At 38.6% G+C, this 21,620-nt stretch overlaps 1 protein-coding gene across 1 annotated transcript; it reads right to left on the bottom strand.

The window, feature by feature from the left end:
- Positions 1–12,326: 12,326 nt before the first annotated feature.
- On the bottom strand, positions 12,327–20,887 carry mmadhcb (metabolism of cobalamin associated Db). Its single transcript, XM_084724416.1, has 8 exons — positions 20,636–20,887; positions 19,255–19,304; positions 18,261–18,405; positions 17,940–18,157; positions 16,578–16,686; positions 16,161–16,291; positions 14,502–14,588; positions 12,327–12,764 (listed from the first exon to the last, which is right to left on the bottom strand). Exons 2-8 carry the CDS (start codon positions 19,261–19,263, stop codon positions 12,570–12,572), a joined length of 894 nt encoding a protein of 297 aa, XP_084580542.1. The 5' UTR covers positions 19,264–19,304; positions 20,636–20,887; the 3' UTR covers positions 12,327–12,569.
- Positions 20,888–21,620: the final 733 nt, after the last annotated feature.

Below are 21,620 nucleotides of genomic sequence, written 5' to 3'. Positions count from 1 at the left end.
TAGTGTCTGTCTTAAGAGGAAAAAACAAAAATGCTAATAAGTGGGGAACTTTCGCACTACATACTCATGAAAGCTGCATTCATTCATGTTTTTATATTTTATAATAGGCTCATTGTGAGAAGCAGAATCAGCTGATAAACTCACTCAAACCCACTTCAGCTGGATGGACATGCTGCCATGTGTCTGCTGGATGTGGAGTAAAGAAACTGCAGTATTTTTTCTCTTATCAAGGCAAAAATATATCAAGGCTGTGTCTGTCTTCTAGTTTTGGGTTTCTTCTTCAACGCCAATAAGACTTTGTATTGTTTTTTAATATTTAGGATTTGATGTTGCATGTGTGAATCAGTAATCCACAGTATCTCAGTGAATGCATGTGTACATATACATAGTATTTATTTTTATATCAACTGTTCTTGTAAGAGAAGTGAATGTGTGGAGTTTGTGAAACTTGATGCAGAGTTACAGACCTGAGATCAGAGACTGGTTCAGAGTTTACTGGCACTTATGGCAAGAACACAAGTGAACAATGCACCAATCATTTAACAAATGATTCAAAACATTGATATCATGGTTAGCAAACACAAATAATCCCATTTCAGTTTCTAGGAGATTTAAAATTTTGCCTGGTGCTTTTTTCTAGTTTCAACCAAAAACTATTTTTTCTCTTGTTTGGATCAGTTTCAGATGCTTCTGTCACATAACAGAATTCCCACAATATCAAATAGTAGAATCTCTGCAGCAGGCATGTTGACTCTCTGAAACAACCGAGTTAAATCTTTTGAGCATGAAACAGTTCAGTCTGCAGTGTTTAACTTTAAAACTCGCAAGAATGTAATTCCATAAATGTCAGTTTCACTTCAGACCCTTTCTTCCCCAAGTTATCTCAATAAATGAGCAGGCTGAAGTATTGAATATTGATCTTTGACGACCCAGCGACCTTTGCCATAAAACCACCATCAGGTCGAACTTTCCCCTTGACCAGTTCTTTGGCTCACTCAAAACAAATGGCTGCATGTCCATGACGTGTCACTACAGGAGTCATCTTTAGGCTGTAGGTTCAGTCTGTATGAAAAACTGCTGTACACTGATAAACAGAGAACCTCGCTGTGTGTCTAAGGAAACATCTGTAATATATCTACTGTCATAAATCATTAAATGCACCTGAGATGGATTTTCACCAGAGTCGGGCCAAAGTGTGCTTCCAAGCAGGCTGTGGTTATGTCTCATCCACCACAGCCAACCTGTGAGGACCCCCTTCTCCCCCTGTAGTTTCTAAGTGAATCTCTGTGGTTTCAGCAGCACTGTACTTTCAGGTATCTGCATTATTTTACTGTTTCATGTTCACTTTCAGCTGATAGGAGTTGTGTTAAGTTACTGCTGATGAAAATCCAACATTTGCTGATTTAAAGTTTTCATAATAAAAATAAAATAATTGAGGACTCTATTGCAAACAAATTATAGGAAATGGAGCATTTATTCATTGTATTACAGCCACTCAACTCAAGTATATCACCCACTCTTGAGAACTGGGACAAATCATGTCCGTCCCAAAGAAAACTTGATTGATGATTAATACCTACACTCTAATTCCAATTTTTTTTTTTTTTAATGAAATTTTATTCTTTAAGGATGTACATATATGAAATATATGTCATTTATAAAATGTTTTGGTTTGCTTTAATTTTTTTAATTTCTAAACTTGCTCTGTGTGAGAAATCATCCTTGTCTCAGATAAGAATTCACAATTTAAATCAATTTAAAAATGTGTTAAAAGCCTTCAAAATGTAAAACTAACAAGACCTGCTGATAACGTAGGTGTAAAAATGTGCTATTATATTCGTCTTTGTTTTAAAATACATTTTTTTAATGAAAATGTTGGACCTAAAGTTGTGTCCCAGATTTCCGTGAACCTGTAAACATGATTTAATCAGGCATAAAAAGAGTCAGCTATACCCTAAGGACCCCTGTCTCACTTCCTGGTTTAAAAATGTCAGGAATGCTGCTCAAGCACTAGCAAACTTTCTATTTTTAAACAAATTCATTAAATAATATTTCTATCAGATGTGTCTCAACCATAACATGTCAACTCTGTAGTCCTTCTAAATCAAAGCTAAATAAGAATTATGGTTTAAAAATGTGTATTTTGATTAACATTAAGAGACTCTGAGACACTTTAAAAATAAAGTGTCTGCTCACTATGACTATGCTGTGAAATTAAACATTTTGTCAACTCCATCAGATTTTGACATCTACGTTTAATAAAAAATGTAATCACTGGGAGGTTGGTCCATTACAAGGTGATGTTTTAAAATATATTTTCCAGCGTAATTGAAAAATCTAAACCCCCTCAAAAGACAGTTTTCTCCCAGTTCTCAAGAATGAGTGATAGAGGAGGTGTCTAACTGGTCTCCAGTTAAAAGACACACCGTCAGGCAGAGTCACTCAGAGTCAAACCAAGCCTGTAGAGAAAATGTCCATCAGTAAATGCTGAACACGGAAATATGTCAGTCTTGAATTCAGAAACAGAAGTGTTACTCAGTCTGTTATGGCCACTAGCTTATGATGGCTAATGTTAGCATGCTGCAGATGATTCATGTTGGTGTGCAGTCATGACAGCAGGTGTAATTACACTGCACCTCCACTCATATTGTCCAAACACCTGTCCTATGGACCACAGCTGCACACCTTTAACTCATCAAACTCCAGCTTTTTCCATTGCAGACCCAGAGTAATCGGATTACATATGATCCATCTCTGAGCTGTTTGCCAGTGAGAAAATGCTGCGTCTGCAGCTACAGTGTTATTGTGCTGGAGTTGAGTTTGTTTAGGCTGGTGGCCCGAGACACGGTGGAGGCTGCGCACTTCCCCTCTGTCTGTCTCTCACTCTGTCTCTGTCTCTTATCAGCCTTTGTTCAAACCATCCAGAGGAAAACAACTAATCATTCTTTGTTCTGTCAATAGTTGTACATGACTCAAACAATTCAAGGGCTAAATTGAGTTTTATTGTATCAGGCATTATTTGATCAGTTCAGGCTTTTTTTTATTAACCTAAAGCCAAAATATGTTTCACAAGTTGCCTTCACTGACTTCAGGCAAACTTTTGTACAAAGCATGTGAAAGTAGTACTAGCATACATGTGAAAATCAATCTGCATGCCAGTTTTGTGCCAACTTGTGTTGCATTTGTAATTAATCTGTGCCACTTGTATACATGTATGTGTGTGAAACCTTTGCTTTTCATTTTTTTATGGGAAAAACAACTAAAATTATTATCTGTGGAAAAAGTCACCAGCAGTTTGTGCCATGTTGTTGTACTTGTGTCAGTAATTTTCCACTGACGGCTGAGTTTCCGTGCTGCATGCTGAGGATGGAGGCAATAAAGCTGTCAGTTTATTCTAACTGCAGACCTCTGACTGATCCTTCTGAATCATGTTTGCCCACTTAATCAGCACAGACACATTTTCAGATAAGAGTTTCCTGAAGGAGGATGTTGCTGACCTGCGTTTCATTCTTAAGGGGGAAATGAAAGCAAATGATGGCAGTCAGGATCACAGTCAACACCCACCTCCTCTTCTGTAGCTGTGCACAGTGGTAGGGCATTACTGCACAGGTTACACCAGTAAATAATCATATGATATCAGAAAAATACAGTAAGCAACACTGTAGATTTGGACCCTCAGGGTTAGGATGGTAGCTTTAAGTGCATTAACTTTACTATTTAAACGACACGTGATCTGGGCACAAAGTAAGGTGAAGGATGGAAAGGAGTTGCACAGAGTCTCTAATTAATCATGGGTGTGTTCTGGGTGCAGCATGAATTAAACCAGTCAGAAAGTCATCTCTGTGGAAGAGGACCTGCACCCTCTGTAATTAAATGGCTCATTTTAAGGAACAAAAACACAATGACTCTTATTGTCAGGTGAAAACACACTTATGAATATTATAATCAATTTCTGCCATATTCTGCCAATAGATCTACCTAAAATTTATTTTCATGTAGCCCATTCATGAATTTTGAAGCTGTTATGTGTCTTTAAATGAGTCTACAGAGGTTGTTGTGGTCAAAGTCTGTGGAAAGGAAAAAGGGAGTTTTTCTTCTAAACACATTATACATGTTAGAAAATAATTGCTGAAAACACTGAGAACTAACTTAGACTATTAAACTGTTGTTCATGATTTCTGTGTTCAGGATTTTTTTGGGCAGAGCTGAAACATGGCTCAGTGATGTGTCGGGGTCATGGTCTCCCAACACTATATAAGCCCCACGAACCGACACACAAACGACACACTCAGAACACACATTTATTGTGGCTTTACATAACCTTTAAATGTCACCACGCCAAACACCAGTCACTTAGTGTTGGTGATGCTGAGTCACGTCACCATGGTGTAGTTTGTTTATAGCCTATATAACCTTAATGATTGACTTGTGGGAATTACATTTACACTTTAAAAATGGTTAAGATTATCTTTCTGAACAAAACATGTCTATCATAAACTTTTACATTCTGAACTAATCCTAAATTCAATGGACAAATCCCATTGGCAGTTTTGTGGAGGAAACCAGAGCAACCCTAACATGTACTAGTCGATTGGCCAGACACCAGAACTGGCTCATCGTGCTGAAAAATGGCTGGTTTCAGTCAGAGTTAGGAGTTACATGTCCAGTTCTGTGCAAGTCATATTTACATGTGTTCTGCACGATAGTCACGTCATGTGCACGCCGTCACAGCCACAGCAGCGCTGATCACAGAAGCACACACTCAGACACATGCTGGCATGAAGTTGGTGTTGGTGATGGATTGCAAGAACAGGATAAAGAGAAGACAGACAGTTTACAAGGAGACGCAGATGAAGAATGTTAGCCAGCAGCAGAGTGCTGCTCACAGACTGACAGTTAAAATCTCACCTCCTGTTCTCGCTGAAGAATAAACAGCCTGTGTTGATGCATCTCTTCAATCATTTTCTCATCCAGACTTGATTAATTTTGGCTTCACGTTTCTCACTGCAAAGTTTCCTTACAGCAAACTGTTGCACCATGTCAGTCTCCAGTTTGTCTACATCTGCTTCTACATGAGATCACGTTCCCTATGAGATCTCATGAGATCATGCCCTCTCTGGTACATAATCTTAAAATAATAATATAATAAGCCCTGCCTGTAACCTGGAGCACTTTTGGAGAAAATGTTAGTTATTTAATAGTCTGTGTTTTATTATGAATATTCAATATGGTACATTAAAGTAAAGTTACAAAAATTTTGTATATTCCGTCAATTATAGTTCTTAGAAAGACTGAAAATCAGAATCAGCAGGTCAGAGCCTTAAAAAAATCAGAAAACAGAATCAGCCAAGAAAACTGCAATCAGCGCTCCTGTAGCTGGACGACAACATGTCATCCCAGCAGCACTTAATGCAGGTTTAACAGCCGTGATCATTACAGGCCCTGAAATGTTTGAATTGCAGTTAAAACAGCACCGACTCAAAGAATGATCTCTATTGTAAGGAGAGCAGTGTATCCTGTTCCCTGTGGAGATGCTGGGATTTTAATTATGCTGCACACACTGGAGGAGCTTAATCTCTCTCTCATGGATGTAGAGCAGAAGAATTCCAATAAAACGTGATTTCCGTCCGACGTCTGAAACAGTGATACAATTAAGCCGTTGCACCTGCAGAAGTGCAGGACCATGAACTGCTCACTGTGCTCAGGGTGTTTACATTCTAAAAGGAAAAGTGTGTGTGTGTGTGTGTGTGTGTGTGTGTGTGTGTGTGTGTGTGTGTGTGTGTGTGTGTGTGTGTGTGTGTGCCCTGCCTCTAGTGTTAGCTGTACCCCCTCAGCTCCACCCACTCCCCCTTTTGTCCCACTGGAATGTCAGGGGAGACGGATTAGAGGTGGGTCAGAGGCACAGGCTCATGAGATTACACAGACCTGTATCATACTATACTGACTGTTAGTGAATGTTCTCATCTAGAGTCAAGGTACAAATGTACAGTGTGTGACGGGGTGTGAGGCGGTGTGATGTCTTATTGTGCATCTGATCCAACAGTGAGTCTCTGCAGGCCGCAAGAGGAAACAGAGCAGGTTTCCCCTTACATTTACTGATACATATGAAGTGGTGAACATAGAGAAGGCTGACACAGCAAATGAACACTAAAATAAATAATAAAATGACCGATGGTTGTCATTTGGAAAGAACAGAGTCACCATAATTTAATTAGTACATTTTCAAGCCTGTACTTTTACTTGTACACATTACACAATGTAATCTACTTAGTTACTTTTAAAATCATAGTTGAGTACTGAGCACAGTTTGAGGTATCTAAACCTTTCATCTGCATTTAAACTGATCTGATCACAAACAGGTCAATGAAAACCAGGATGAATGGAAAACAAGACAAAACACTGCAGCAGCACACGTTTGGAGTTTATCTGTTAATTATTAATCAACAGTCGATTAATTGTTGCATTAAGAATTTAGCCAATTAAAATGTATCAATCAATATTTAATCAATAGTCATGGCTGTAACTGCACCTCATTTGACATTTGTTTTGTCTGGTGGAGACATCAATGTTGAATCAGGAACATTAAACTTAAAATGAGAAAAAAAGGCAAAAAAAAAAGAAAGAAAACATGTTTTGTATCTTAGAAAATATTAACGATTAATCCATTGTCAGTGTTTATAACTATTGTTTAACGAAAATACATAAAATTTGCACTTCCTGTTCATAATGTATTAAACATCAATGCTTAAAAAGTTACCAATACTTTGCGTAGTTTTTGAGAGAAATACTTACGTACATACTTTTAGCAGAGTAATTGACACCAGTACTTTTACTTGTGATTGAGTAAAATTTTAGTTATGTAACAGTACTTACTTGAGTGCAGATTTTCAGTTCTCTTTCCACCACTGTCATTTGATAACCCAGTGTTTCTCCTACATCAAAATGTCTCATAAAGGCCTGTTCCTGGACTACTCAAATGGCAAATCCAGCCCTTGATCTGTTTTTTTTTTTTTGAAGCGTATTCTTATTTGACAGGAAACATTTTCGTATTTCTATGTTTATGAGTGTTACATGGTTTATTAGAAGATCATCATTTTATCAGTAGGCTAATTAGCCCATTATTACTGTTGTTAAGGCAAGGCTAGTTTATTTCTATAGCAAGATTCAGACTCACGGTAATTCAAAGTGCTTTACAAGATCATAGAAATACATTAAAATAAAATGTTAAAAGAACATTAAAATTGCATTTGAGATCATAAAAACAAAAAGTAAAAGCAAGCCAACAAATAGTTAAAACATAATAGAAATTGCATTTAAAAGACATAAAAAAAACAAAAGTAAAAGCAAACAGACATAAATACAACAGCGACAGATGATTTTAAGAGAGCTGCAGTAAACTGTCATGTTTTCAGCCTGATTTAAGTGAGCTGACAGTTTCAGGTATTCATGACGTTTGTTCCACAGTTGGGGAGCAGAGAAACTAAAGTCTGCTTCACCTTGCTTGGTTTTGATCCTGGGAACACTGAGTAAACCTGTTCCAGATGATCTGAGGCGTCTGGCTGTTTCATAATGTAAAGTAAATCAGAGATGTATTCAGGTCTAAGACCCCAAATGGTCTTAGACCTGAATACATCTTTATAGACAATTGATAGGATTTTAAAATCTAACCTTTGACACACAGGAAGTCAGTGCAGTGATTTAAGCTCTGGTGTAATAAACTGTAATATACTGCAGATAGTGGGCCTAAGGTTTTCGACAATGTCTGTCAAAGTTCCACAATCTAAGGGGTGAAAAAATGTCAAATTAACCAGAGTAGTCTCATGAGGGACAGGTGAAAGAGCCACCATGTTGGAGTTACAGACTGTTGTGTGTTTTGGTGGAGAGCAGTTTAGGAGGGACTGATGCTGATGGGTTTGATAGTCTGTCAATAATAGGAAATAAGGTCTGTGCATTGTTGTTATTTTTGTTGATAATCTCAGACAAAAAGAACTGCCCTGCCCTTTTTATCTCACTCTTACAGATGTGAAGTCTCTCCTTATGGATAAGCGCTTATTAGTTTAACTTCAGGCTGTTTAAGCAGGGGGAACTAAGGGAAATCAAACGGAAAAAAAAGATGTTAAATGCAACATTGTGTTGATTAAAACAACAGGTTACTTCTAAGGTTATGTACTGTATGTAAGTATGTTTTTTCCTATGTTGTGAAAATGAATAAAGTGGATAAAAAATTAAATGGTGCATTGTTTACACATTAAATTCCTAACATGTCAGACATAGAATATCATCCCTTTGGCACTTTACCTTTTTACAATATGGCCCATCTACAAAAGTAATTGAATAGGCCTGGTCTGGTGACATTAAGAAACACTCTACTAGATACAGCTGGATATCCTCTGAGACTTCATGTATAGCAGTGCAGTAAATCCCAGCATGCCTTCCTTCCCTGTCCTGGCCCCAGTCTGCAGCGTGTTTGTGCTTTTGTCAGCCTGAGACGATGCAGTGTGGCTCATTACAAACCTCAGGACTGACCTGAGTCTTAATTGAATGGAATTCCTGGTGTGAAGGCCTAACAGGATTACAAGATGTGGAGATGTGAACGAGCAGGGCACCCAGCGTGGTCAGCCCGGGGATTACACTGCTGCTGCACAGAGCTGTGGTTTCAATTCAATGATTCAATGATGGAAGGATATTTATTATCATTATACAACACATGGTTGTACAATGAAATTAGATTTATACTTCCTTCATAATACACACAAAATACAACACAGATGATTAATTAATTTCAGAGTGAAACGGAGATATACTCATACATGTATACTCCCAGGAAATAATTCTGTTGTGCATTTTATGAATTTGCGTCAGGTTGAATGTAAATGGCAGCAACAAGATGCTGATGATAATATAGTCGACATCCTTACAGAAAAAGTTCAACATTTGGGAAACATTGTCCATCAACTGTGACAGGTTGAGCACAAAGCATCATCCATGTAAAGACAGAGTCCTCCTTCACTCGTCCTGCTGCACAGTCAGTTTTTTGGGAACCTGTTGTGAAATGTATGAGCTTGTCTCTCTGAAGACGTGGACACGACGTCCCTCCCATGGTCTGCAGTCTGTAGACTGTCCCGACCAAACTGCTGAAAACTACAAGACAACAAAGCTCAGAGTCTTCTCTGGCAGCTCTGAGAAGCTGTACTAGGATCAGCTGTTCTTTGAAGTTCTCAGCCTACAGAATGTTTTCCATGTTCACAATCGGTAGTGTGTTAGCATGTTAACATTTGCCAACAGTACAGCTGAGGCTGATGGGAATGATAGTAGTTCTTCAAGTATCTCATTACAACTGTTGACTCAGAAACAGTTTTAAAGTTCTTACTGATTATGAAACAGAACTGACATGAAGAGAAGAGTTTGAGGAGAAAGCTGTTGGTGGTCTACTGCGACCTCTGGTGGTAGGTATCGTCTCTTACAGCACCTTTAATTGAACCACATTTATATTTGATGCACTGACAGCATTTGAAGGTTTCCTCTAAAACATAGAGGAAAAAAACAGTGAAACTGGACAGATTACATTTTCATCTACAGTAGAGACTATTAGAGTTGCAACAATTAGTTGCTTTATTGATGAGTTGATTGATAGAAAATTAAGTGGATAGCATTTTCACAATCTTTTAGCTGATGATGATTCAGCCTGTGGGGGCAGCGGCCAAAGTTTCAGGGCTTCTTGTGAAGCCAGTGGATCCATATTATGTAACATATCTGGACTCTGTGTGTTGCCATTGTTTACAGTACAATTACTAACAGCTTGACATGTAAGTAGGGAGTTAGAGTCAAGACACAACTCATTTCTATAAACAGATATGAATGTAGATACATTTTTGAAAAGCTAGAATAAAATGTAATTATGTATTTCACAGTAATGACCTTCTCACTGTACATTATCCCACTTATTACATGGTTACTTAACAAAACATATCAATAATTTACCACAATATATTAAATTATAATTTACAGTGAACAAGTTAGTATTGCAAAATAAACCCTGACAGTATGATGCAGGATGCTGAAGTGAAGCAGAGGGGTTTTGAATCACCCTGAAGGGATTTATTTCACAATAATGACCCGCTTATTATCCAGCGTAATGCATGGTTACCTACCAAAATGTATTTTACATAAAATATTAATTTTGAAATGACTTTATGGATTTAAAAATCATCCTATTGTTCCTCCAGTCTATTGTTAGAATTGCATCCCAATGCAATGGCCTGTTCCTCATAACAGTCTGTTATACATAACAACGGTCTGCTATAAAGAAATAACAGACCTTAGAATGTTGTAATTGACCAATCAGAATCAAGCATTTAACAAAGCCAGTGTGTGTTCGTGCAACATCAAATGTTTAATGTCTCCGTCTGTTATTTTTAATCAAAGTTTTGCATACTGCAATTTTCTTTAACAGATGCTCAGTAATGTTACATCAGTTCTTCATGGTTCTCTCCTAAAACTTGATTGGATACTGTGGACTGGTTCAAACAAAATGGATCTGGGGAATGAACAGTGTTAACTGATTCAACAAAGGAAGATAAATTGATTTGTAGATTCACATTTTTTTTTTACACATTTTTTACATTCACACTTGATAAATAAAAGACATTTTAATCTTTGGGCTTTGGGAAAGGTATCAAGCATTTTCATGTCAGCAGGCTGAGTCATTGGTGATAAAGTCCAAGTCAAGTTGCAAGTCTTTTTTGATTTTGTCAAGGTGAGTCTAAAGTCATCAAATTTGGGACTTGAGTCCACACCTTTGCTAGCTGGACTACAGACAACAAATCAAAACCAGACTTCTGCATTCATATTCAGATATCTGTTTACAGAGATCACTATTTTGATAACTAATGAATTAAAAAAGCTAATTTTTGAAGCAAAAACTCCAGACGTTCTTTGGTTCCGGTTCCTCAAATGCAAGGTTTCATTGCTTGTCTCAGTTTTCTGTCATTGTAAACAGATTATTGCTGGGTTTCCTCTTTATATTTCCACATTTATCATTCTTTTGTCTTTTTATTTCCACATGATTTAAATGAACTTGTTTATTCTTTTGTATATTTTGTATACAATTGCTTCATTTGTTCCTGAATACTATCAGTTTGATAGGGTTTTCATTAATGCACCAGCCAGTAACAATGCTTTTTTTTCTCTGTTCAGCACTCATTCTTGGATGTTACAGTTTCTGTCTGGCTTATAATAGACCAGGCCCACCACCAGCAGCCAGAGAAAGGAAAAGAAAAGGGAAGTGAATTTGTACTGACAAAAAAATCCATTATTCACCCAGTGAGCTGATGATGTTTCAACTGTAGTCAGGATAAATATAATAAAGTAGAACCTGCATACCTGCATTTCACAAAACATTTATTCATTGTGTACACTTGCTCTTTCTTCAGCGATTATGTATGGGAGACACAAGGGTCACAAGATAATCCCAGAAGCTGCAACACTCAGAATGACCTCAGTTGTTGCAGGTTATGTTGGCCATCCACCTGTCGCGTCCACTGTAACACTTGTGTTTCACTTCTATTTCTTCATGCGCTCAAACAATGGCAATTTTAATCTGGTATGGTGTACTACCTTCATCCAAAAAAAGTTGGGATATTGTCAAACAAATAAAACAGTGTCCGTTTTGACAACTGAAAACAGTACAAGGACAATATATTTAATGTTTTACCTCAACAAACTAATAATTTTTGTATAATTATAATACATAATATTTATAATATTTTTTTATGCCAGCAACATGTTTCAAACCAGCTGACAGAGGGTGACAGGAGACTGGGAATGCTCAAAACACAGGTTGATTGGTAACAGATAAGAGGATGATGATTGGATACAAAAGGGGCATTTTCTAAAGCCCAGTCATTCATAAGCATAACCAATGCATTTCAGCTCAATTATCATCTCATTTTCTCAACAACACATTATTGTTAAACTTTTTCAAAACTTAAGAATTGAAGTTGGGCTCAAAACTCAAAAATCTTGAAATCTTGACTCATCTTTCACTGTTATACTATCTGACTTTTAACCGACTTCATTTTTTCACCTCATCAGTGAAACAATACACACATTCTAAATGCTTTATAAAAGGTATACTGCAAATAGTAAATCTTAAATTTGCAGAATTTCTTTCATAGTCTTTTATTTTTTTGGTCACCCAAATAAAACCTCTTGTGATCCAGTGTTTGGGGATGACTGGTTCAGTCTTCGTCTTCCATGGAACAATCTGATGACAGTCGAGACGACAACAGTGATGCTTAGAAGGATCTGAATCAAAAAAGTTCAGCTCAGTCAAGAAAAACTTTATTGTGGTGACAGCAGCATTTCAGTGTGTGGGTTTGGAATCTATAAATATATATCAACTAAATTCTATACAGATATGATTAACAAATAAAAACACTGAGGAGTCAGTTTATGGTGCTCTTGAAGGACTTTGGTGATGTTATTCTTGACGGAAGTGTCATCTTTCAAGCAAACAGTCCATGTACCTTTTTACAGTCTGAATAGCAGCCCAGTGTCCCCGAGCTCGCTCAGCTTCCCTGCAGCTTCTTCATGATAAGGCTGTTGGGTGGTGCGTTGGTGAATATCGTCCCCACAAAAACATGTGTCCCCCACAAAGAGTGCCGGATGACTCTGCAGCAGCCCAAATCCTCGATCTGAAAGCCCAGGTGACGGTACCTGTCGTCTGTCTCAAACAGTGTGTTGTTGGTGTACGAGCCAAAGAACTGTGGATGAACACACACGTATCACGTCAGGTTTGGTTCACACATGATCTGCAGCAGAAGCATCGTTCTTCAGGTGGCTGCTGCACTCTGGTTTAGCCTCTTACTGTAACACTGTAACTCAAATGATTTCAACTTGAACTGTGTTCAACACTGTCTTGCCAAGTGTGTCCAATCAGATTACAGCTGACAAAGAAACATTTACCATAAAGAAGGTGAGCACTGGCTTTTCCTCAACATGAATGCAACAGTTCTCAGACCGCTTAACAAGAGCTGACAATCAAAGGTAGACTCTTGTTTTTGTTAGTGTCCAACAGTTCCCCCACACCCCCTCCCACTTCACTGTTCACATTTTACACTTGTATGATGGCGTATGTAGCTCAGGGTTTGGCTACAGATATCGGCTGTAGAGATGTCAGCCTTCTCTCCAATAATGGATCTAGATAGCACTGCTTCTGTGGTAAAAAAATACATGTGAAAAACTCAGCAAACAGCAATGTCTCTTTCCAGATATCATGACCCAGCTGTTAAAAATAATCCACAGGCCTTGTTGCAAGCAGCTGTAGGTAAGAACTACTTTCTTTCTGCAGTAGAATCTATAGGAACTACTTTCTTTCTAGTAAAAAGAAAGCAGCAACATGAAGCTGCTCACAACAAGGTCTGTGGATTATCCTGAGTGACTGAGTGATGAATTCTGGAAAGAGACACCAGTTTTGGATTTTTCAAATGTATTCTTGGTGCTTTGAGCGCCACAGGACTGGAGTGTCTCACTGTTAGTCTCACTGTATCAGAGATAGGGTTGCAATGGATTGTAGTTGTCCCATGTTCCGTGCAGACTGCCCCCCATGGTTTGGCGTGCATATGATCCGCAGACTACATGTAACCACCATGGTGTGAAATACAGTTTTACTGTCACTGTTACTTTTATATGAGTAATCTCACTGCGGAGTTGCAGTGAAAAGACAGGATAGGTGTACGCTGTTAAACTTCTTCATCATCACCCCCGTGTTAAAAGTGATGTCTGCACCGCTGCTGTTAACTTCACACCATGAGTCAACTAAAGGTGTTATTCTGCCATCTTGTACTTTCTGTACTCTTTATCAGCCACGTATGAGAGACAAATGGCTAAAATTAATGTTACAGACTGTCTGTAATTCATTTCAGTTGGCAGGAGAACAACGAAAAGTATTTCTTTGACCCACAGTGACGCAAAAATACACTGCCAGTGATCATGTTACCTGCTTATGACTCCAGTGATGAAATAACTTCATGTCATAACCAGGTTAAGTTTTAAGTCAAAATGCTGATTGTCCAGTTCAGTGAAGGGTTGACAGTGATTAGTGATTAAATTCATTTACATCACAGTTCCTTTTGAATTAGAGTCTATTAAACAGGGTGGAAATTAGACCAGCTTTAAAATATGACACTATTATCATTATTCTAATGTGCTTTATGTGAGTGTTTTTCAGGGTTATGATTGAATAAAATATTAAAATATTACTGAGACACGATTTTGATATGTCATTTCAGGTAAATTAATTGTTCGGAGGGATACTGAAAAACAGGACAGTTTTTTTAAATTAAGATGTCTTCACTCCACCAAACAAACTGCCCACAAAGACTTGATGATCCAATTCAATGAGTGGATTTGGAAAAGGATTCAGATTCCATAAAATGCTATCTGGCCCCGTCCCATACTAAATGATACTCTAGCAGTACTGAGTGACTGTGGTAACTCACCGCCAAGCCTGAGGAAGGGTCGATGAAATCAGCCCAGAATCCTTCTCTCTGCAGGGCGTAGCAGATCTCCTTCGCTCCATCAACAAACTGTACAGCACAGGAACAACTTAGTCTCACTCAGTGACTTCAATCATTAGTAACTTGGGGTTAGGTAATGATTTACAGCAGGGTAATTCAACTACATTTGTTTCACACAGTGAATTAAGGATTTATTTTGACCAAACTAGAGTTGGTGATTGTTGGAAGAGTGGACAGACTAGAAAGATAATTTTTACATGTTTTTCTGTCACGTTTGACTTAAGTGTGTTTTACAAGGACTTAACAAGCCAATTAAGCTTGTCTTAGTTCAGTAAAAGAGAGAAACTTGAATTCAGAAGGTGCGTGGTTGTAATTCTGTTTAAAATGGAAAATAAGTATGAGAACATGTAATTTCTAGACAGTTTGTTTTGTCTGTTGGACATAGTGAACGTATGCAGCATATGTAACATAGTGAATTTGCTGCTTGTGCACATCTCCCAACTGAGACTGGAGAGGACAGGAGGAGGTGGGACGATGATATCACCAATCGCCAATAGATGGACTGATGATGATCATTTGGAAAATTTTAACATATTGCCAAACTCTAGTATGTATGTGTGTATTTTTATTTTTATTAGCATGTGTCAGTGTGAAATCCACAACGATAACTACATTTTTTTTCTACATCATAAACCCTTGAATTTACCACCAGATCAGTTGACAAGTAAACATTGCAGTGCTTTTTATCCAGAGAAACCGCAGCTCCCGTGTTCACTTGGATTTGTTCACAGGTCAATCTTGACCTAACAAAAATGGTGGCAACGCTGACTTAATACAGCAACATGCCGAAATGGTCAATTTGGCATCTACATATATATGTCTATAGCTGTAGCTGCCAGGAATATTCATGTAAACATGATCCAGGTTATTGCCTGGGGGTTTATGATGTCTGTACATTTATTGTCTTCATATCACCTCTCATGGTTTTTATGTTTCATGTCTATCTTTCAGTGTTCCTACACCTTTTTATAAGTCAAATTCAAGCCATTTTCAAGCTTCAGCAGCAGTCAAGGACACATTTATATCCTTTTACACACTCAGAATGACAGAATCATACAGAAGGGAGGCAACTTAAAAAGGAAACAACAAAGTTCCATTTTTCAAATTTTTTACATTTTATCTGTGAGTAGACTTGGTGTCCTATTGGAGCAGCAATAGTTAATTGGTTATCAATTGATTCATTGCCAGCGATTCTGATAACTGATTAAACAATTTCAGTTTTTTTAAGAAAAAAAAAGTCCATGTCTCTGTGCTCCACATGGTTGTGATTTCAGATGTTGTGAAAGTCATGCAATAACAATTTCAAGCACTTTCAAGCACTTTATCAAAAATCCAAGGGCTTGTCAAACCTTGAAAACACTACATTAAGATTTAAGTGTTTCCAAGGATTTCTAGCACCTGTAAGAACCCTGACCTGTTGAGCCACTGTATTCTGCACCAATAAAGATAAAGAAAGAGACATGAAAAACCTGCAGTGCATGAGCTTAACTGTAAGTAAACAGGATTAAGTATCAGATAGCTGTTCTACAGCAGCATCACTGCTGCTCCACATGTTCTAACAACATGCACACAGCAGCTCACCTTGTCAAGCATCTGCTCTCTCTCCTGTTCCACATCAGCACACCATGACGTCATATCATTCTGGGTCTTCTGGGTCACTGTGACCACCATCATACCAGAGGATGGAGCCTCAGGAAACATGGACTGGAAATCTGTTGGTCACATTATCAGGAGACACAAATGTCAGACAGAAACACTGTTTCTCATCAACAATAAGAGCAACATGTTCCCTCCACCTAGTGGACAGGGAGAGAATTACAAATATTTGAGTTACCACGTCACATCACAGTAAAGAAACTAACAGATTCACTAAACTGTCAACTAAGGACCACATGAAAAATTTGCCTGTATTAGCCTGTAGCCTGTTAAGAACTAATTAAGAAAATGAACAAAGATGTTATGAATAAGTGTGTGAGGAGGTCAGTGTCAGTGCTGTACCTTTCTTTAGTAGCTCAGGGCAGGACTGTATGGCACATTCAACAACAGAGTTGTGAAAGTACTGTTCAGCTTTATCCGCACTCTGAGACGAGGCTGGGTCGTCTTTCTCCTGACACACAACACACACAACACAGCTGTCAGAAATGAAAGTGCACACAGTGAATGAGAGAAATAGAGTAGAGGGTGACACCTCCTGTCCCTTCCAACTCCAACAAAAATACTCCTGTCCCGTCCCAGTCCTAGAAGAATTACTCCTGTCTCACTCATGTCATGCATATACATATAAAACTGACCTATTTCCTTTTCCTGCGAGGGATGGCTCAATATCACTTTTTAATGTCCAGTACCATTACTGCAACCTCGAGTATGAGCCGATACCGCTACCAATCCAATACCCTTTTTTTCCTCTCATAAAGCTGTTAATAGTACATTTAATATATTAATATCTGTTACTGGATACATATTGCTTTACCTTGCCACCTAAAAAACATCACGCTCACACTGTGAAACAAATATTCTACTCCTCTAATGGAAGGAATGCAAGTATTATTCAATACGGCTGCTTCATTTTACTTAAACTTTTCAGTATTTTTGATTGGTCAGCAGTCTTAGTACGTCATCATCATGTCATTTATGTACATGTGAAAAGGGAAAACCTTCTCTTAGATAAATGTGTTCCATAGTTTGGCTCTCCTTTAGCTCCAGCTGGTGGCTAACAGCATTAGATGTTGTGCTGTCACCTTGTGGATATTGTAACAGGACAATGCAGTGAGACTCAGTAACTGTAACTGCTCAGAAGCAAGTTCTTCTCCTGGACTTTATGTTCCTATTCCTGCTTTGATGAGCAGCAGCCTTCACAGCTACAGCTGCACTCAACTAAATCTGCAGATATATCAAGTTTGATGTCTATTCTAGTCTGTCTTCACACGAAACGTTTAACTGTCAAAGGATGCTTTTAACAATATTTTTCTAAAAATAGGTACCACTTCTGTACTCTCTGGCTGTTTCACACAGATGCAAGACACCTACACACCTTCCTGGTCCTAAACAATTGATTTGATGTTTTACAAAATCAGGAATTCAAGTGCACTACAGCACAGAGGCTGCTATTATTCTTAAATTACATGTAACTGTCAGGGGAAAAAAAGCTTTTTAAAATTTGGCACCGATTTGGAACAGTGGTTACACAGTAAACTGGAACAATATCTGTAGTGTCCTGATAAAGCCTTCACATAATTGTTAACGAGTCAGAAGTTAAGCTTTTTTTTCTAGCCACAGTACAAAATATTTAAATGAATATCTTCTTCGATCTGAAACAGTTTTCTAGTTCTCAGAAAACTGTTGACTGATCATGACACTTACAAAGAACTCTGCAATGAACTGGCTCAATATGAACTCATGTCTCTCACTGCTGGACGGGGCAGACAGCACATCAGGAAGCATCTTGTGTGCTAGATTCTTCTTCTGCTCTGCTAGCCCTTCCAGGTGGCAGTCGAAGCCCACATTGCCAGGCAGCTGAAAGCGCTGGTCCTGAGGTCCAAAAGGCCCCATGCTCTCATCAGGCCACACAGTCCGCAGCCCTTAACCAAGAGGTGCACGTCAGGAAAAGTACACAAAGCATGATGGAATTCGGTTCACAGGAAAGACATGTTAAAATGTGAAACAGAACAATATATGACATACCCATGTCAGAGGGAGTGATGGCTACATGGGGCTCATCAGAGCCTGAGGATCCAGCAGCAGAGAAGGCTCTGGCTCCAGCCACGCGATGCACCAACACATGAAGGCCTGGGAGGTAAGTGACCAGCCTGGCTCTGCTGCACAGCACCTGAACACACACACACACACACACACACACACACACACACACACACACACACACACACACACACACACACACAATATTATATTGGAAATTCTTAAATACTGATGATTTTATAGAATAATATAATTCTAATACATTAATGTAGATTAAACTACCTATAAGTATATAAAGTAAGGCTTATATTTTAACCCAATGAGATGTTTGATGAATAATTATCAGTCATGTGGATATAATGACTAAGTAATACAAATAAAAGAGCAGCTAGAAAAATCTGGTGAGTTCATAATAACATCACTTTAATGAAATGCAGCCTTTAAAACCAGCAAAAGACAACACTTACACCATGTCACATACAATGACATCCAAAATCTAAGACTGTATCTATCTATATCCAGATCTATCTGTATCTTCCAGCCCCAATTTTTTACTTCTATGTCTGACCTTTACAGGCATCATAAAAATAGACTTTAAACAGCCCATTACATTACACCTAGATTGTACAGGTATACCTAATAATGTGGCCACTGAGTGTAAAAACAGTTAGCTCTTATCTACTTCCTGTTTTACTCACTCAGACACACTGTTATGTCTGCCATACCATCTCTACACTGTCCTTGAGAGCTCAATGCAGTGCAACTTAAGAAAACACAAACACAGAAGCAAATTAAGAATGAATCTTCAATTTGATCTCACACAGCTGCTCATCACTCCCCTTAAAACAGTTTTTCTCTTGTCGTCTGTGCTACTTGCAGTGAGTCTGTTTGCTTTTGTTTTGTCTGTTTGCATGTTCTTTTAGGTAGCAGTGCTTTGGGCTCTCAGGGCCACTGTACATCTCTCTGTCTCTTGACTTACACTGGCCATCCTGGTGTGCCTCTGTTTATCTGCAGTGTCCAGTTATGTTTCTGTAAGAGGAGATGAAGCGGTCACAATCTGATTCCAGACACATCAATTAATGTCAGAAGAAGAAAAAGTTACAGGCATCTTAAATAAATCCAGGCTCTACAGTCTATTATGTAACATTTAATGGTGCCACTACACTGGTTGTGTGAGCCATCAGATCCTGAGATCTCAACAGGAATTCCTGTTGCCTCTGTTTTCAATGCTAGTAACACTGTGCCTGTCATACTGTCACATACTACACTTATGCTGCTATCAAAGCAAAGTCGGAAGTCAGAACAGAACGTCATTCAAAGTCATAATTCCTACTTGTGAGCTCGGGCCAAATCGAGCTACCCCTGTGGCGACCTGTTTGACCACAGTGTCTCACACAAAATCCTGACTAAATACAAACTGAGTGAACACAATCTGGCAGTGGAGGTACGCCGATACAGACAGACCTGGCTGCACAGAGAGGAGAGGTTGTGTTCCTGCTGTAACCAGAGTATGACAGAGCTGCACTTCCTGACTCAGTGTAAACAATACAAAGATATTAGAGAGCAATACTATATAAAAGTAATAAATATATTCCCTGACTTCCTCTACCTAGGTGACTCTGAAAGACCTCCGGCCATACTGGGAGTGAGAGAAGACTGCTGTAGACTGGCAGCAAAACATGTTGCAGTCTGCCGTTTGTATTAATATGATTTGGCAACATTGTATTTTATGCAGTCATACCAATAAAGCCAATGAATTGCATTTAATTGTCTGACGTCACACAACAAAACGGTAGGACCCAGCAAGGCTAACATAATAGCTACATGTTATCATATACTATAAACACCTTCTACATGTAAATTGGTGTCAGACTATGTCCCCAATGTTATCAAAGTGCCGTAAAAACAAAATGTACAATGGCGTCTGTTATCTCACGTGTCATTTTTCCTCCACAGGGAGGCTGAGGGTACACTTGACACAAAAGTTATCAGTTTTTCAGGGTCAGCCATGTTTGTGTTTACTTTTGCCGTCGCGCATCTGAAAGTCTTTGACGTCGCATGTCAGACATTCGTACTGGGAAATTCCGATCTTCGACGTTGTCTCGAACGCAGCATTACACATGTGTTGGCAGAAATAGTGATTCTTTGGTTTTTAGATGCTGCGCCTCCTGGCAGTATCTGTCCTCAGTCCTGCTACACTTTCTCCTCTAGAGTCTCTGAATCTGACGGCTTCACACTTCACTATGAGACTAATACAGTTTTAACATGAAACGTGGCTAACACTAGCTGTTGAAGGCTGACATATGAGCAAGAACCATTAAAAGTAGCTATAGGATAATAGACAGAAAAGACGAACTTACCTGACGCTACGAAGTTAAAAGTATGAATAACTACACTAAACTAGGCTAACTACAGCGTTAATAAGCGGCAATTTTCAGTGTTACACTGGACACCAGACACAAACACGTTGGACTTCTATCAGACAGCGATATGTGGTAGTTTTTTTTTATAACTGCTGTAGATGTTTAACTATAATAATCCAGATCATTAGCACAACAGTAGCAACTGGATCCCTCCATGCTACATTCACCTTGAATTCGCGCATGCGCCGTTGTGATGGAAACTCGCCTCCTTTTAGCGGTTGGCAGACAGCTTCACTGCGCAGTAGCGCCCCCAGCGGTGTGGAGTGTGAGTGTTCCTGGCTGCTCGTCTTTATGGCTCTGATATTACTCTGGCAAAGTCTGGTACAAGTCTGATAATACATTCACGGAGTTTTTCACTGAAAGTACAATTAAATATCAACACAAGAGCGGGGCGAACATTCTGGAGGCCTAATAGCAGACAGGTTATAGACTGTCTCAACTTCTCAGACAAAAAGACAGAGCAGGGTCACTGTTAAACAAGATCACAAATGTGCAAATAGCAGCCTTCTGCCAGTGAATGTAACCAAGTACATTTACTGAAGCACTGTAGGGGAGACTGGGACCAGTTGTACCAATTGTAACACACTCAATTCCTCCGATTAGATGCCAGAGTGGGATGATACTAACTCTGCACATGCTCAGTGGGATTCTCTCTGCCTATGGAAACGGAGCAGGATCATTTTCCCTTAGTAGAAGTTTTCAACAAAAATGATTTTGATGAATTTAACTTACTTTTTGGATGTACAGTTATTGCTTTTCTGTTTTTTAAAGTTTAGATGACTCAAAATTTAAACTTAAATCAATTTTATCTCTATTTTATTGGTTAAAAATGAACATGAACAAACTATGCAAGATTTTATCAAGGCTGCAAAACCGGGGGCAGTTGTGACACTGACTTACAATAGCCCACAAGGCACATAGC

Source organism: Lutjanus erythropterus, chromosome 8 (assembly GCF_056507025.1).
Source record: "Lutjanus erythropterus isolate fLutEry1 chromosome 8, fLutEry1.hap2, whole genome shotgun sequence".
Taxonomy (NCBI): Eukaryota; Metazoa; Chordata; class Actinopteri; order Lutjaniformes; family Lutjanidae; genus Lutjanus; species Lutjanus erythropterus.
Note: the sequence above shows the minus strand (reverse complement) of the source record. Positions and strands in the feature narration are given on the sequence as shown.

What these genes read in the sequence shown, in the direction of transcription:
- mmadhcb (XM_084724416.1), bottom strand. An exon ending in CATCACTCCCTCTGACATGG is followed by an intron (nt 18,158 to 18,260) that starts GTATGTCATATA and finishes CTCTTGGTTAAG; the next exon opens with GGCTGCGGACTGTGTGGCCT. An exon ending in AGTTCATTGCAGAGTTCTTT is followed by an intron (nt 16,687 to 17,939) that starts GTAAGTGTCATG and finishes GTTGTGTGTCAG; the next exon opens with GAGAAAGACGACCCAGCCTC.